Source organism: Cucumis melo, chromosome 1 (assembly GCF_025177605.1).
Source record: "Cucumis melo cultivar AY chromosome 1, USDA_Cmelo_AY_1.0, whole genome shotgun sequence".
Lineage (NCBI taxonomy): Eukaryota > Viridiplantae > Streptophyta > Magnoliopsida > Cucurbitales > Cucurbitaceae > Cucumis > Cucumis melo.
The window spans coordinates 21050930-21065871 of record NC_066857.1 but is presented as its reverse complement, the minus strand read 5'-3'; the positions used below and the strand labels follow the sequence as shown (position 1 = coordinate 21065871).

Here is a 14942-nt window from a genome sequence, read left to right as displayed (position 1 = left end):
GAAAAATAGCAGTCATAATGAATATAAAATGTTGTAATTACATGTCTTCCAACAAGATTGAGCCATCTCAAAAATTACTATTATAAGATGCTATTGACAAACCAATGATGGTGAAAAACTATTCCAACCATGTAAAATATTGGTGTACGAACCTCGAATAATGAACTTTTGCTCTTCACCAACCTAAAAAAACATCACACAAACAAATATTAGCCACGAAATTCATCAAACAAATTGCAATACACATTAACAGTATTACAAAAGTAGAAGGAAGGATGACATACCACTATTGTTTAACCCGACTTACACCCATTTAAGGTTTAAAAAAAAAGAAGGGTAAAAAACGTTTGAATAAATGTAGAACAGTGTATATAAGGTAAAAAAAAAATTAAATTGGACAAGCCTCAAAGGTAAGAAATTCATTAGATTAGTTGAACTTGAATTTCTTGTATAATTGACAGCATTTTGGGTACGAATCAAGTGGAAATAAAACATGCAAAACAGAGAGGAATATGTTTTGCATACAAATAGAACAGATAGACAGAAAATATAGAATACAACTACAAAAGAATTGGTCCAGCCTTAATCAGTGCCAAGCAAATGCAAGAAATATTAGAAAACAGTGAGGGATCAAGACCAAATGCATAACAGAGAATGACAAAAAAGTTGCTATGTAATTATGTTTATACTAAACAATTGGAGAGCAAACATAAGTGGAAAACAAATAAGTCTACCAAGGAATTATCGGAAAACAGATATGGGATGAGGTTGAATAATACTTGAGTTAAATTGAGACCATTTATAATGGTTGGGTGAAGAAGTCCATGATGTTGGCTCAAAATTACCAAATAAAAAGTACATAACACATCTTCAAGATGTTGACCATGAAGTACATGGAAAGATGTTGAAATTTTTTTAAGTGCAATAGTGACTTTGCAGAGAATCAAAATAGTATAAAAAAAATCCATGAAAATGGGGATATGTCTTAACCCAACCCTAACATCAGTCAAGATATTAATCCAAAAACAAGGGATATGGCAATGATGTAATTAACCTAATTCATAGGGAAACTAGTTCACACAACAGCTCAAGGGTTACAGAAAAATATCGATCATGTGCTGCCTCTCTATTTATGGATAATAATATGCTTTGTTTTTCTTTAAAGAATGACAAAACAGAATGAAATAGAAGCCCAATGATCACAAAAACGCAAGCAAAATAATTCAACATTAGATGTTCAAATATTAGGAAAAACATAGACTGAATGTCTTACCCACACAACATCGATGACTTAAGAAATTACTTTATTTAAATATTAGATGTCTTACCACCATTACATTCATGACTCCATACCTTATTTGCTTGATGATTAGTCCAAATCTTATTTTATTTACCCAACATAAACACGTTTAAGACTTTTGTTCTTAAAAAAAAAAAGAAGAAAGAAATTCATCCTTTTTATCATATAGGACAAAACATTTTTATGCTTTGAAACAATGTAAAAAAAGTTAAATCACCTTCTACACGAATGAATAAAAAAATTCAATTGAGATATAAAGGAAAAAATTTATAATCGGATTACATTTAATTTAATACAAGATCAAGAGAAACCAATTCAATCAACAGATGAAATGGTGAAAATTAATTACAATACAAGACCAATTCAATACAACATATGAAATACATGGTGAAGATTAATTACAATACAAGAACAAGAATCACATTGGTCACAAAATACAAAGCAAAGGAAAAATCAACCTTAGATGGTCACATATTAGAATAAACAGAGATCAATTAGCTTCAGCACATAGAGTACATGGAGAAAAAAATTTACAGTAGAAGACCAATGATCACAATGATCACAAAATACATAAAGCAAAAGAAATCAGATCACATGGTAGAAAAAAATATAGATCAGTCGAATACCCCTCAAATTAGAAATATAATCGGGCACCAATTGACACCAATCAGCTTCAAGAACATGCAAAGAACAATATACATTTGTGAAATAAAGAAAGGTACCTCATAATCGGCTTCAAGAACATGCAAATAATACAAAATTTCATGAATAAATCAGTAAAATCAAAGGACCTCATCATCAACTTTTCTAAAATAACAAAGAGAAGTGATACAAACCGTGAAGGGATGGGAAATCTTCATCCCTACCATGCTCTCTTCAAACTGTAACCTTGCTCATATCCTCGCAAAACCCCTACCAAGCTCCAAACAAAAGTCCACAAACCCTAACAACTAAATTATGTTGGATCCGTGAAGGACTACAACCGAATGATGGCCAAAAGAAAAATATTTTGGGTAGAAGATTGGAGCGGCAAGGGGGAAGAATGAGCGGCAAGGAAAAAAGAATGAGCGGCGAAGAAGAATGAGCGGCAAGGAAAAAAGAATGAGCGGCGAAGAAAAATGAGCGGCAAGGGGAATCACATAACAATAACCCCCAAAAACGATTTCAAAGAAGGGAGACGAAAAGGAGACAAGAAGGGAGACGAAAAGGAGACAAGAAGGGAGACAGAGATGAAGTGGATTGTGAAAGACGAAGTGGAAAGTGGATTTGAGTTGGAGTGAGAAACAATATGCAGACGAAGTAGAATTGACTTCGAGAAGAAGAGAACGGTGAAAGGATTAGGATTGTTTTTTAAATAACCATAATCCTTTGGTTATTGCATAATACGTGGGCCAAATATGGGTTGGGCTATTTATAGCCCACTCCACTTCACTCACTCCGTGGGCCAAACAGCCCCTTAGTTGTGTTTTTTATTCATAACCTATATTCTATTGTTAGAAGCCTTGTTTAGAAAATGTCCCTCCTAATAATTAATTAGATAATTACTAATTTGATTTAGGAGCCTTTTCAAAATTATAACAAAGCGAAAAAATATTTACACCATATAGAACAATTTTGAAAACGGAAAAAGCCCACAAGCCTATAATGAAAAATACAAAAAATGTCTCGTCAACCACGTCGTCAACAACGTACGTAATATATTTGGTACACGATTGTTTAGATTTGGCTATTGTTTGGTACACGATCGTTTAGATTTGATCGTTTAAATTTGGATAGTCAAATCTAAATGATTTATTTTTTTAATTCTATTGTTTAATTTGGTTACAGGATCGTTTAGATTTGATCCTCTAGATTTGACTACACGATCATTTAGATTTGGTTACCCAAAATCTAAATGATTTTTTTTCAAACTTTAGTAAATGATCATTTAAATTTGGCTAAATGAAAAATTTTTAAGATTCTTTTGGTACACGATCGTTTAGATTTATTTACACTATCATTTATTTTTTCAAGATTCTTTGGCACACGATCACTTTGATTTGACAAAATGATTTTTTAATTCTTTTGGTACACGATCGTTTAGATTTGGCTACTTCAATCTAAACGATTCTATTTAAGATTCTTTATACACGATCTTTTAGATTTGATTACCCTAATTTAAACGACATAAAAAAGAGGAGTAATAGAAGAAAGATGATGGAAAGAAATCGCAGCAAAAAAAAAAAAGAAGAGAAAAAGAAGAAAGACGATAGAAAGAAATCAGATTTGGTTACTCAAATCCAAACAACGTAAAAAAAAGAAGAGGGAAAAAGAAAGATGATGGAAAGAAATCGCAGTAAAAAAAAAAGGAAAGGAAGAAAGATGATAGAAAAAAATTGCAATGGATAAGAGATAAAAAACGGAAGGGCAAACCTGAAATATTTAAAAAATTACTAACTTTATGGGCTTTGTTACACGAACGGTAAATATTTTAGTAGTTTGTTATATCTGAAAATTTACCTTTTATTTAAACATTACAAATCGTTGAAATTATTTTAGTGACAAATTTAAGTACAAGTGCTAGTATAGAAGGAAAACATATGGACATATTTATTTCCAAGGTTGATATTTATAGTTCTTGTTGATCTTACGAAGTGAGTTCATCTCTTTGGCACTTGTTTGAGCCTACAAGATGACCAACCTCTATACTTAGTCAAATAATTATCGAATGCTTTTTTCAATACAAATGGGGTGAATAGATTTAAAATCAGGAGCTCATGATCCTCAGGTATATTTTGAATGTCAATGGACTCAAAAGCAAAAAGACTCCCATTGACGCGGTGATATATTTGAGTAGGAATATATATTTATATTAGAATGAGGCCATTTGATCAATTGTTTTATTGATTTGGTAGAATGAGGCCATCATGAGTTGGGGCCACAAAGAGAAGACTTAAGGCCCATGATGTGATCCAAAGCCAATGGGAGAGATTAGCCCATACCAACCTAAACCAACGATCACCTCCCTCTCCAAATTGACTCCTAAACCCTATTATGTAATTTAATGCTTAATCCATTTGTGAAATACAATATAATATCTCACACAGTCAAACGTCCTTTTCTTATTCTCCCAAACTAAAGTTCCCTTTTTTTTTCTTTTTTTAATTATCTTTTTCACTCTTGGATTCAAACGCACCTCTTTGAGTCACAGCACGCCTAAAGCAGTAATCTACGGAGAAATATTTGACCCTTTTTTGATATATTATTACTACTTTATATATATATACATATACACACATACATGCATGGTATATATATATATATATATATATATATATATATATAATTACTAAGTTTTTATATTATAATAACATAATTAGTGAGCATAGTTGCATTATTTGCTCATGAATAATTAACATGTACATATTTAAAGTTTGGAATTCAAATTTCTCAACATATTCAATTTGTTTTTTGTTATATATATTTATAGTGATTAAGCTTCTAATGCTAGCTAGTCTTTCAAATATATATCTAAATGATTCAACCAAATGAAAAAGGACTTAGAAAGACTCTCTAACACTAGAGCTTTTGTTAGAATGGAGCTATGTCAAAATTAATGAAATCATTAACTTTTTTTCTAATAGCAAATTTAAATTATTGATTTTGATACGGACACTAAAACATAAAAATTGATTATTAGATAGTAAGAGTTAAGTTTGAATTTGTATTTGATTACCAACCCTTATCATTATCATCATTGTTGAATTAAAAAATAATTAATTATTTTAGTGTGCGGCTCTACCCTCACCTCCAGAAGAATGAAAAAAAGAAAAAGAAAAGAAAGAAAACCTAATTAAAAAAGACACACGATGGCTATGTCAACTCTGTCCAATAAAATTTGGCTTTTTGACTATTCTCATCCCAACAAAACTAACTCTCTATTTCTTTAATCTCTCGCAATTCATTACAATGTCTTGATTGGCGGAGCAATGTGTCTTACTTCATTCATATTTCTATAGGCATCATTATGCATTCATTGAAATTAAAACCTTTTAATACATTGTGTCTTTCTTTCTTTCTCTCTCTCTCTCTCTTTTTTTTTTTTTTTTTTTTTTTTTTTTTTGATTTATTGGTGTAGACGCGGTGGATGGCTTAATCAAGGGTAATCAATTTACTATAACCTTTATAGTATTATTTTCCTTTTTGAAAATTGTATATTCTTCCCTTTAAATTTCACTCTCAATTAATGGATCGTATATTCTTCAATATCTAAATGATGACGATAATGAAGACGACAACTAAACATATCTAACTAACTTATAAAAGAGAGTGATTTAGATATACTTCTTGTTAACAGAACTACACTATATATTTTCTAGATAAGTATTATATTTGGAAACTAAGCTCTGTAGATATATTTAATATAGGACAAAAGTTTAGATATAAAGTAATCAGCCTGAGGTGATTGATTGACCAAATTTGATTTGCATTACAATTTAGCATCATTAAAGAAGTTTATTTTTTAGAATTTTATTTTTGTTTCTAGAACTTGATAAAAAAAAATCAAATATAAAATTGAGAAGAGAAAACATGCATAAACATAATTAATTTTTAAAAAATTGAAAAAGAAAATTATTAAAAGTTACTGTCTTACTTTTCAAAGAGATTGGATGATGTTAGGTTAATAGTTACTAATAAAGAATTGAAGTTTAATTAGAAGACTGTTTCGACCTGAAGTACATGGGCGTGAGAATACCACTTTAATTACTTTAACTAAGACTTCTTCAAACACGTAAGGTTTAGAAATCCTTCAAAGTTAGATTCTCATTATTTCTTTAATTAAGTAATAATCTAAATGACTAATAAGGGGTGGACATAGCTCAAGATATATGCTTTATGTGGTGTCTCTTCCTGAGATCTCAACAAGTTCATACTTCCATCTTTCTCCACTCTACTGTTCATATAAACTAATAATAATAATAATGAAAAAAATGACAACATACTATATATTCTAGATAATAATACATAAAGAATGATCCCTAAATTTTGTAAAGATGTTTTTTAGTTTATGAATTTTGTAAAATAAGTTTTTAAAGGGTTTTTCTACTGATGGCAGGGTTAAAATATTCAAATGGAAAAATGACAAGGCTGGCTAACATGGAAAAAATAATATATTTTCAATTGGCTCCTTCTGTACACACAGATTGAATAGGTCAATTTGGGGGTTGGATTATACCTCAAAATTGATATCAATGAATTGGTTGTCACGTGTGATTAGTCAAAATGCTCCAAAGTTGTTCTAAATAATTAAAGATATAGAAAACAAGAATTTATATATATTGAGTTTCTTAGTACAACAAATATTAGTATAAAAATTAGAGTCTCTACGTTAAAAAAATGAATGTATGTTAATTTAATTAAGTTAAGTTCATGTTGACTAAATTTAAGTGATAAACAATTAAGCAAACTAATTTTGTAGATGATAATTTTAAAGAAATTTTTTTAAGAATAATAAAAGAACCAAACTATTTACACCTCGTGGCATAAGAACTATTAAATGACAAAATTTTAAATTTATCATACAAGATAAATATTTTGTCTACTTTATTATATTTTATAACTTCCCAAAAAAATTGAAAAATTAATGTTTAAATTGGTTTGTTTTTGTTTACTTGAGTAGTCATGGATGTGTTATTTAAAATATATACGTAGGATGGAAATATATGCATTAATTTCGTTAATTAATTTGAGGAGTGAATCATAACCATTTATGTTTTGAATTATAACTATTTTTCTACTTCATGTATTTTATCTCTTATAAATTAATGAAGTGGGAATGATGATGATGTTATGGATATCTATTTAGGTGAAGATATCCTTCCAAAAAAAATAATTATATTTTGAAGATTTAAGTAATTGAACAGTTTAAATTCAAAACTTAAAAAGGTGGATATAGTATTGGTATTTGCTGGGATTATGTCCATATTATTTATTATAAGAAATGAGAAATATTTTTAATTATATTCCTATTTATATTTACACACATTTTTGGACACCTACTTTTGTTTTGTTTATAAAAATAATAATAAATTAATAATAATAATTTACCGAAATTGTACGCCAAAAGTGTCAACTAAATCGGGCTATTAGCTATAAATTTTTTTGAAACCACAAAATCAAGCTATGCTTTAATTTTAGTCTTTAGTTTTTTTATATTTTGAATATGTTTTTTTATTTGGTTATTTAATTTTAAAATGTTATACTTCTATTCTTAATTTTTTAATTTAGAATTTGTTTGGTCCTGCTAAATTTAAATTTAAGAATTATATTAACTACAATTCAATTAACTTTAATTACTTGTTCTTTATTGGTAACTTCAATTTAATTTAGTAATTCACAATATTATAATTATTTTAAATTTATTAACTAAAACTTAATAACCTAGGATATTAGTATACAACCTTTTTAACAAGATGCTGGAGGGTAGAATATAAAATTTCAAAAGATAAAAATAGAATAATCTAGAAATGTAAGGACAAGAAAAACTAAACTCAACCCTTGATACAAATTGAAATTTAAAATAAAAATGTAAAATTTTGAAATGTAAAGAAAAAAAAAAGGTTAACTCAAATTTGAACCAAAATATATACATATATATTTTTTTTTTTTAAAAAAAAAGCATGAGCCTACATTGATTTATTGATTTTTTAGGTTTTGAGAGAGAATATATATATATATATATATATATATATATATATATATATATATATATATATATTATTTTAAAATTGATATTATATTTCAAATTTGACATGGTCCACATGTAGAGAGATCATTTTTTCTCATTTTCAATGTTTTTTTTAATAAAAAAGAAAAATAAAAATACTTATTCATGTTTTTGTCTTTTATTATATAATTGAAGAACATATGCTATATTTACCTTTGGACTTACCCTAATATAGGATAGGCAAAATACAAGACCTTATAAGGCTCTTAATTTTTGTTCAACAACAATTTATTCAATTCACAGGAACCAGATGATTACATCTAAAACATTTCATATATATATGTTTACATATAACTTCAACAACACAATCTAAATTTGAAGTTTCAATAATCTAAAATTAAATGACAATCTTCCATTATTCTAAGTTTGTTATTTAGCAATGAGGGTAATCAAACTCAAATTCAATTATATTTTTATTTTTCAGTGCTCAGAGTATTAATTATGATCACTCTAGCAATTATTTAATTAGCTTTGTCCTAAACGCTTTACATCATACCATCGATATATATCATATATAATCATATCAACTCAATTAGGTCATAAAGAACAAAAACCTTAATGATTCTCATATAAATTGATAATCAAATTATAGATCCTAATTAATATTTACATTAACATCAGATTTCTTGAACACTAATTACACTCCCAAAACCCAAATGAAGAAACATAATCTAACAATAATATTCTGAACAGTTGATTAGGTCTATTTAGTCATGTCTAATCAAAGTCAACTTGATTAGGAACCCCTTCTTTTCTTATCCCTCTTTTTTCCCCCTCTTTCTTTCCATATTTCATTTAACTTAAAATATCATATAATCATAAATTCTTGGGTTTGAAATATTTCCTCTCATTTAAACACAAAACTTTATATACAAAAATTACTTAACATTTCAGATAATATTATATAACCAAAACAAACATTAATTTCATGGGTGATATTGTATGAGCGCTACTACAAATTTTAACAACTTGCTAAACAATTGCCTCTTTTTTCTTAATTCCTTAGTGCTTGAGAATATGATGCAATGAAGTGGTGAACTTTTGCTCAACAATTGCTCCAAAGATCTTACTAAGATGGGAGGACGCAGTTATTAAAATTTGGGATTTGATGATTCGGTTGGATCTTGTCTCCATGTTTTGTCCACAAATGGGTAATAGGATTAATGCTCACTGTATATATATATAGTCTGGTATATTGCAAGTTTTGCAATTTATGTTGGTTTTTGTGATTCCTATCCATTTTATGAAGATGTTGGGTGCAATAATACGTCTGATTTCCCAGATTAGGTTTTGGATGTTTTTTTTTTCTTTTTTTGACATATCAGTTCTTTTGTCCCTTTGAAGTAGACATTGTGAAAATCCTTTTTCTTTCAAAAAAATGAAGAACCTTTTAAAAAAAAAAATTTCCACAGAAGCTATATATATATATATATATATATATATATATATATATATATATAAAGTTTAATTACGGGGCGAGAATGATGGGAAGTGATTTTAAGCTGAGGAGAAATATTTTATTTTGAAAAAAGGATTAGGGTTTTTGATGACTAATGAAATGACGTGGGGGTTGGATCAGCAAAGCCAAGAATAATAGCTCATACCGTTTTTATGAAGAAGGAAATATAAATGAGAGGTGATAATGAAATAAAAATAATAAATAAACTCCCACGTGCCGGAACAACGGTCAAACGCCGGTGCCGATTCCATCACACGTGTCGGCTTGTCAGAAGAAATCCGTAGTTTGATCAATACATTATAAGCTGGAATTGTTGACTAAAGAAATATTAGTATACATTACTTCCATTCCATAATAATGCATGACTGCGACTCTTATTTTTCCATTTTGTCAAAACCCATTTTCACATATCAACAAACTCAGCATAAAATTAAATTAAATTAATTTTTATCAAAGTTTTTCACTTCAATTATTAATTACTATAATTAATTAATTAATTATGTGTGTACAACAAACGCCGTAATTGTAAATTTGTAATTGTAATTGTAGTTGGTGGATGTTAATTTAGAGAGGAGATTAGTTTAATTAAATTGGGGATTCATCTCGGTGAAATTAATTGTATTCATTTTTAACTGCCGATAAATTGACCCATTATAAAAATAAATTAAAAAAAAGCCGATATCTTCTAGATCTAAAGTATGAGATTATTTAAATAATTTGGCATATTTTTTTAAGGGGCCTGTCAATTCATGTATAATCAATTAATTAATAAAGAAAAAAAAAAGTGGGAGTGGAGAGTAACCAAAAAGAAAAACTACCATAATTCTCAACACATCTCTCTCAAACAAAGGAGAAATGAGAAAAGTTTAAGAGCAAAAAGTTTGGGGGGTTTTTGTTTTTCTTTTTTATTCTTCAAACATCTTTAAAAAAAAAAAAAAAAAAAACCCTAATTTTTGTTGATCATATTGTTTGATTTTCAATGTCAAATGATGAAGGGAAAAATGTGTACCAGCAGTATGATCCATTTCAATACAACCAATTGGATATGAACCGTTCGATCTTCCATCAACAAGCTGCAGCGGCGGCGTTGGATCCTGGCTTGATGAGTTTCACTAATTTCTTCGATACCAGCTCTTTGGATTATAATAGCCTGTCGAAGGCGTTCGATGTGTCGTGCTGTTCATCTCAAGTCATTTCTGCAGTGGACGACATGTCGAAAAAGAAGGCTTCAACGACAACCCCAAATTCTTCAGTGTCGTCTTCATCTAATGAAGCTGTAGTTGAAGAGGATTCAGTGAAGAGCAACAAATTAGAAGACATAAAAGGGCGGTGCGAGAATAAAGATGAAGAAAAGTCTAAGAAACAGTGAGTATGTTTATTTATTTATTTATTTTTTATTATTATTTTTTATTTTTTAATGGTTGAATATTGGAGAAGCCCATGGGTGAAGATTACTAAGATGTAATCACTTAAAAGGATTTATATTGATAAATAGGGTATTACTAATTCAAAAAGATAATTATATAGATTTAATTAGAGATTATTAAAAATGTGTGTGAGAAGAAATTAAAAAGGGGTTGATGATGATGTTGATTTGATTTTGTAGGAACAGCAATTTATCAAAAAAGAAAGAGAAACGGCCGAGGGAGCCCCGTTTTGCTTTCTTGACTAAGAGTGAGATTGATCATCTTGAAGATGGATATAGATGGAGAAAATATGGTCAGAAAGCAGTTAAAAATAGTCCTTACCCCAGGTTAGTTTCTTTCTTTCTTTCTTTTTCTCCCCCTGCCCTCCCATTTAATTTACTTTTTACTATTTTCCCATTTACCATTATTGTTTTTTATTATATACATATATTCTGAATTAGTCAGAAGGGATTTAAGGCCATTGCTTGATCTGGATATGAGCCATATGATAATTAAATTATCCCCCTTTTTTTAGTTCCTTCCCAAACTTTTTAGGTTAACTTCTTCCCAAGTTCTAAACTTGTGCGTGTATATATATTTTTTTCATTTATTTTTATAGGTGCAACTATTTAATTAATATATTTAAAAAAATTTATAGTAACTTGAATCACCTCCTGCTGTTTGTTGTTAATTAACTCTACTGATACTTAACATATTATATAGCTTATTAAAGACATGTGACATTATTACTAAACCAAAGTTATGAATTCTCTTACCAAACAAAGACTTGGAGTAGTGTTTTGGATTACTCGTGTTTCTCTTATGTTTGTTCATTATACTTTCAAAATGTTTTAGTGCAGTACCCTTTCTTGCATCCAAAGCTTTAGAGGAGCATGAATCTTTTTGTCTTACTATTCCTTATCCCAAGTTCTTTCCGATACTTGTTTCATGTAAGGTAGTCTCTTCTAGTTTTCTTTCATTTTTTTCCTTGTATTTTCCTAAAAGAACAAATATATATAAATTCTTGAAAGAAACCACACGTTATAATTAATAATACCCAATTAATATATCATTAATGAGTTAGCCACACAAATTTAATTCCTTAGATAAATTAATTCGGGATATTGCACCACCCTTTTGATATCATATAGATTTGTTTTAACCCTAATTCCAATAGGCGCAACATATTTGGAACTAATAACTAATAATAAAGTATATAGTAACATTTTCAAATAATTACAAATATAGAAAAATTTAGTAGCGATAAACTCTATTAATTAAAGATACGATCTTTCACTAATAGATTGGACTTTGAAAGTTTAATCTAGATTTTGTTATATTTATCAAGATTTCACTGTACCTAATACTTTTTGACTGATTGCATATCCTTGTTCAATGTATAATATTGTGCGTGTGTGATATAATGCAGAAGCTACTATAGATGCACCAGCCAAAAATGTGTAGTGAAAAAACGAGTTGAAAGATCATATCAAGATCCATCTGTGGTGATTACTACATATGAAGGCCAACACAACCACCATTGCCCAGCTACACTCCGAGGCCATTCTGCAGGGATCATGTCGTCTCCATTCTACGCATCGGCATCAACATCAGTAACAGCAGCCTCATCCGGGCCTACGCTTCCCCAAGAACTCTTCTCACATTTGTTACCAACCAATAACTGCCAAAACGACCCGGCCTCAATGATGTACCAAAATCTAAGCCTTCAACAACACCTTCAAATGCCTGATCATTACGGTTTGTTGCAAGATTTATTCACTCAAAAATAGGAGATCTTTATACAAGTCCTATACTTTGTATGAGAATTCTATATTGTGTATAAATTCGTTTTCTTCCAGCTTTCCTGCCTCTTGTATTAGGATAAACCCTTGGAGAGTTGAGATTTTCTTAGAGTCTATATATTTTACTATATACGTTATGTATCTAACATATAATGGAGGGGTCAGAACCTGTGTACTAAGTTTACTATATGCCATATTATTTTTGCATTGATTTGGTGCATTTAAATATACTTATGTAAAAGACCCTTTTTCTCTCCAAAATTTTGGAGGGTTTTTCCTTGTTCATTTTTGGGGAATATTATCTCTAGGTGCCGATCAATTTGCATGCCTTATGAACAAAAAGCTCTACTTAATTTGTAGTATATATAAAATAAATCATGACATCATGATTAGGTTAAGCCATGCATGCAAGATTTTGGGTTTATATACATGAACTAGATATATGAAGATGAAAAATATTTAGGTGTTGGTTGGGTTATATGTATCTTTGTGTGACTCACCCCAGCTATCCAATAAAATTTTGTCATGTGACAAATATTCCTTTTGAGACATAGTAGTCATCAAACCTAAGCTGCACAATTAACGAAATACACAAATAGCAGAGTGCACTGAGGATATATCAACTATGTTTTGGTACATCCCTAGCATCATCATCATAATCTATTCATAAGTGGCATTAATCAAAAGAAATATACAAGGAAGAACAAGGGAAGGGCTCAATGTTTCTATCATACGTACCCAACCTAGTCATACCCATTATCATTGTCCTATGAAACTTCTATGAATCAAAGACCTAGAATTTGACGAAGGAAGGAGATCACGTGTAGTAATTTTTTTGTTTTTTTGAAACACACAACATGCTATTGGAATCAAAGGAGTTAAAAATATCATGATTTTTAGAAAGTTTTTCCATAATAATTTTGGCCTCTGGGAGAATAATGTTTTCTCTTTCCGATGGTTCTTTGGGGTCTACCAAGATATTGCTCTAAATTAGTCTGCCCTTCTTGTAATCTCTTTGCTCTTTCCAAAGTATGTTTATGATAATATATATCATTTTCAATCAAATAAAAAATAATTGCCCATGCATCTTTGATAAGATAACTAGCTACTTTATTTTCTAAAATTAAATTTCATAGTTTTTTGGTTTGGGAATGACCGTCAACAACGAAAAAATTGACAAAATATAGCAAAATTTTAAATTATATCAATAATATATATTGATAGGCTTATATTAGTTTCTATCGCTCTGTCTATCAGCGTCTATTTACGAATAGAGGTTTATTAATATATATCAATGACTATCAATATCTATCGTCAGAATCTAAAATTTTTATATATTTTATAAATATTTTAATTTAGTTTACTTTGCTATATTTGAAAATGATCCTTTTTAGTTTCATTACTTACTTTGTTTTACCGGTGTATTCAAGAATCAAAACTCAAGTAAAAATTTGAAAAGTAATATATATGTATATAAACTTGATTTTGTTCTAATATGTTTTAAGGAGGGAAAAAGCTTTGCTAAAAATAGAGACGAAAGAAACACATGTCCATTTTTTTAGTAAGAACTAAACATAAGTTTTAAAAACAGACCTTAGCTTTCAATGTTTTATTTAAAAATGTTAACCTTCGTGTTCCTGACAGTACAATTTCTTGGTATATGCCCTTTCTTTTTTAGAAAAGAAATCAATGAGGATTAAAAATATTGAAAAATACGAATTTAAAAGTAGGTAAAAGATCAAGGAAGAAAACAACATAATTATATTATATTATGATCAGAAACGCTCTGGATTTTATAATTATATAATAGTAGAAATTAAGGTACATGCATGGTTTGGTTTGAAGAAGAAGAACCATGTTTTTTTCTAATTATGTTCTAAAGCCTGGAGCAACTCAAGAACTAGATAATAATTTAAAAGACAAAGCAGAATGAGAGAACAGAGAAAATTATAGGAAAACGCAAAGACAATAATGATAATAGCAATATCAGGAGTTAATGAATGAGGTAGCAGTCAACTTGGGGGATAGTTTTTTGTCCATTTTTATGATTTTCAAATCAAGACTACATGTCGTTTCCCAATAATATACCTTGATTGACACAGACTGATATGTCGTTTTTGATTGATTCATATCAAAGTAATTGTCTTTGTGAAGCCATCGTTGTTTTTATTTGTGGACAAGCTTAGCTTAATTATATGTTCAACCAAAA

At 29.1% G+C, this 14942-nt stretch overlaps 1 protein-coding gene across 5 annotated transcripts; it reads left to right on the top strand.

Annotated features, from left to right (window-relative positions):
• Positions 1 to 10320: 10320 nt before the first annotated feature.
• Positions 10321 to 12942, top strand: LOC103489656 (WRKY transcription factor 71-like). Of its 5 annotated transcripts, none has more exons than XM_008448911.3 (4): positions 10321 to 10890; positions 11132 to 11278; positions 11787 to 11886; positions 12361 to 12942. In XM_008448911.3, exons 1-4 carry the CDS (start codon positions 10505 to 10507, stop codon positions 12370 to 12372), a joined length of 645 nt encoding a protein of 214 aa, XP_008447133.1. In that variant the 5' UTR covers positions 10321 to 10504; the 3' UTR covers positions 12373 to 12942. The 5 variants fall into 5 exon arrangements, 3 of the variants coding, with proteins under 3 accessions (XP_008447133.1, XP_008447134.1, XP_008447132.1); XM_008448912.3 differs by having other exon boundaries at positions 10322 to 10890; positions 11787 to 11881; XR_537636.3 differs by having other exon boundaries at positions 10324 to 10890; positions 11792 to 11881.
• The last annotated feature ends 2000 nt before the right edge of the window (positions 12943 to 14942 follow it).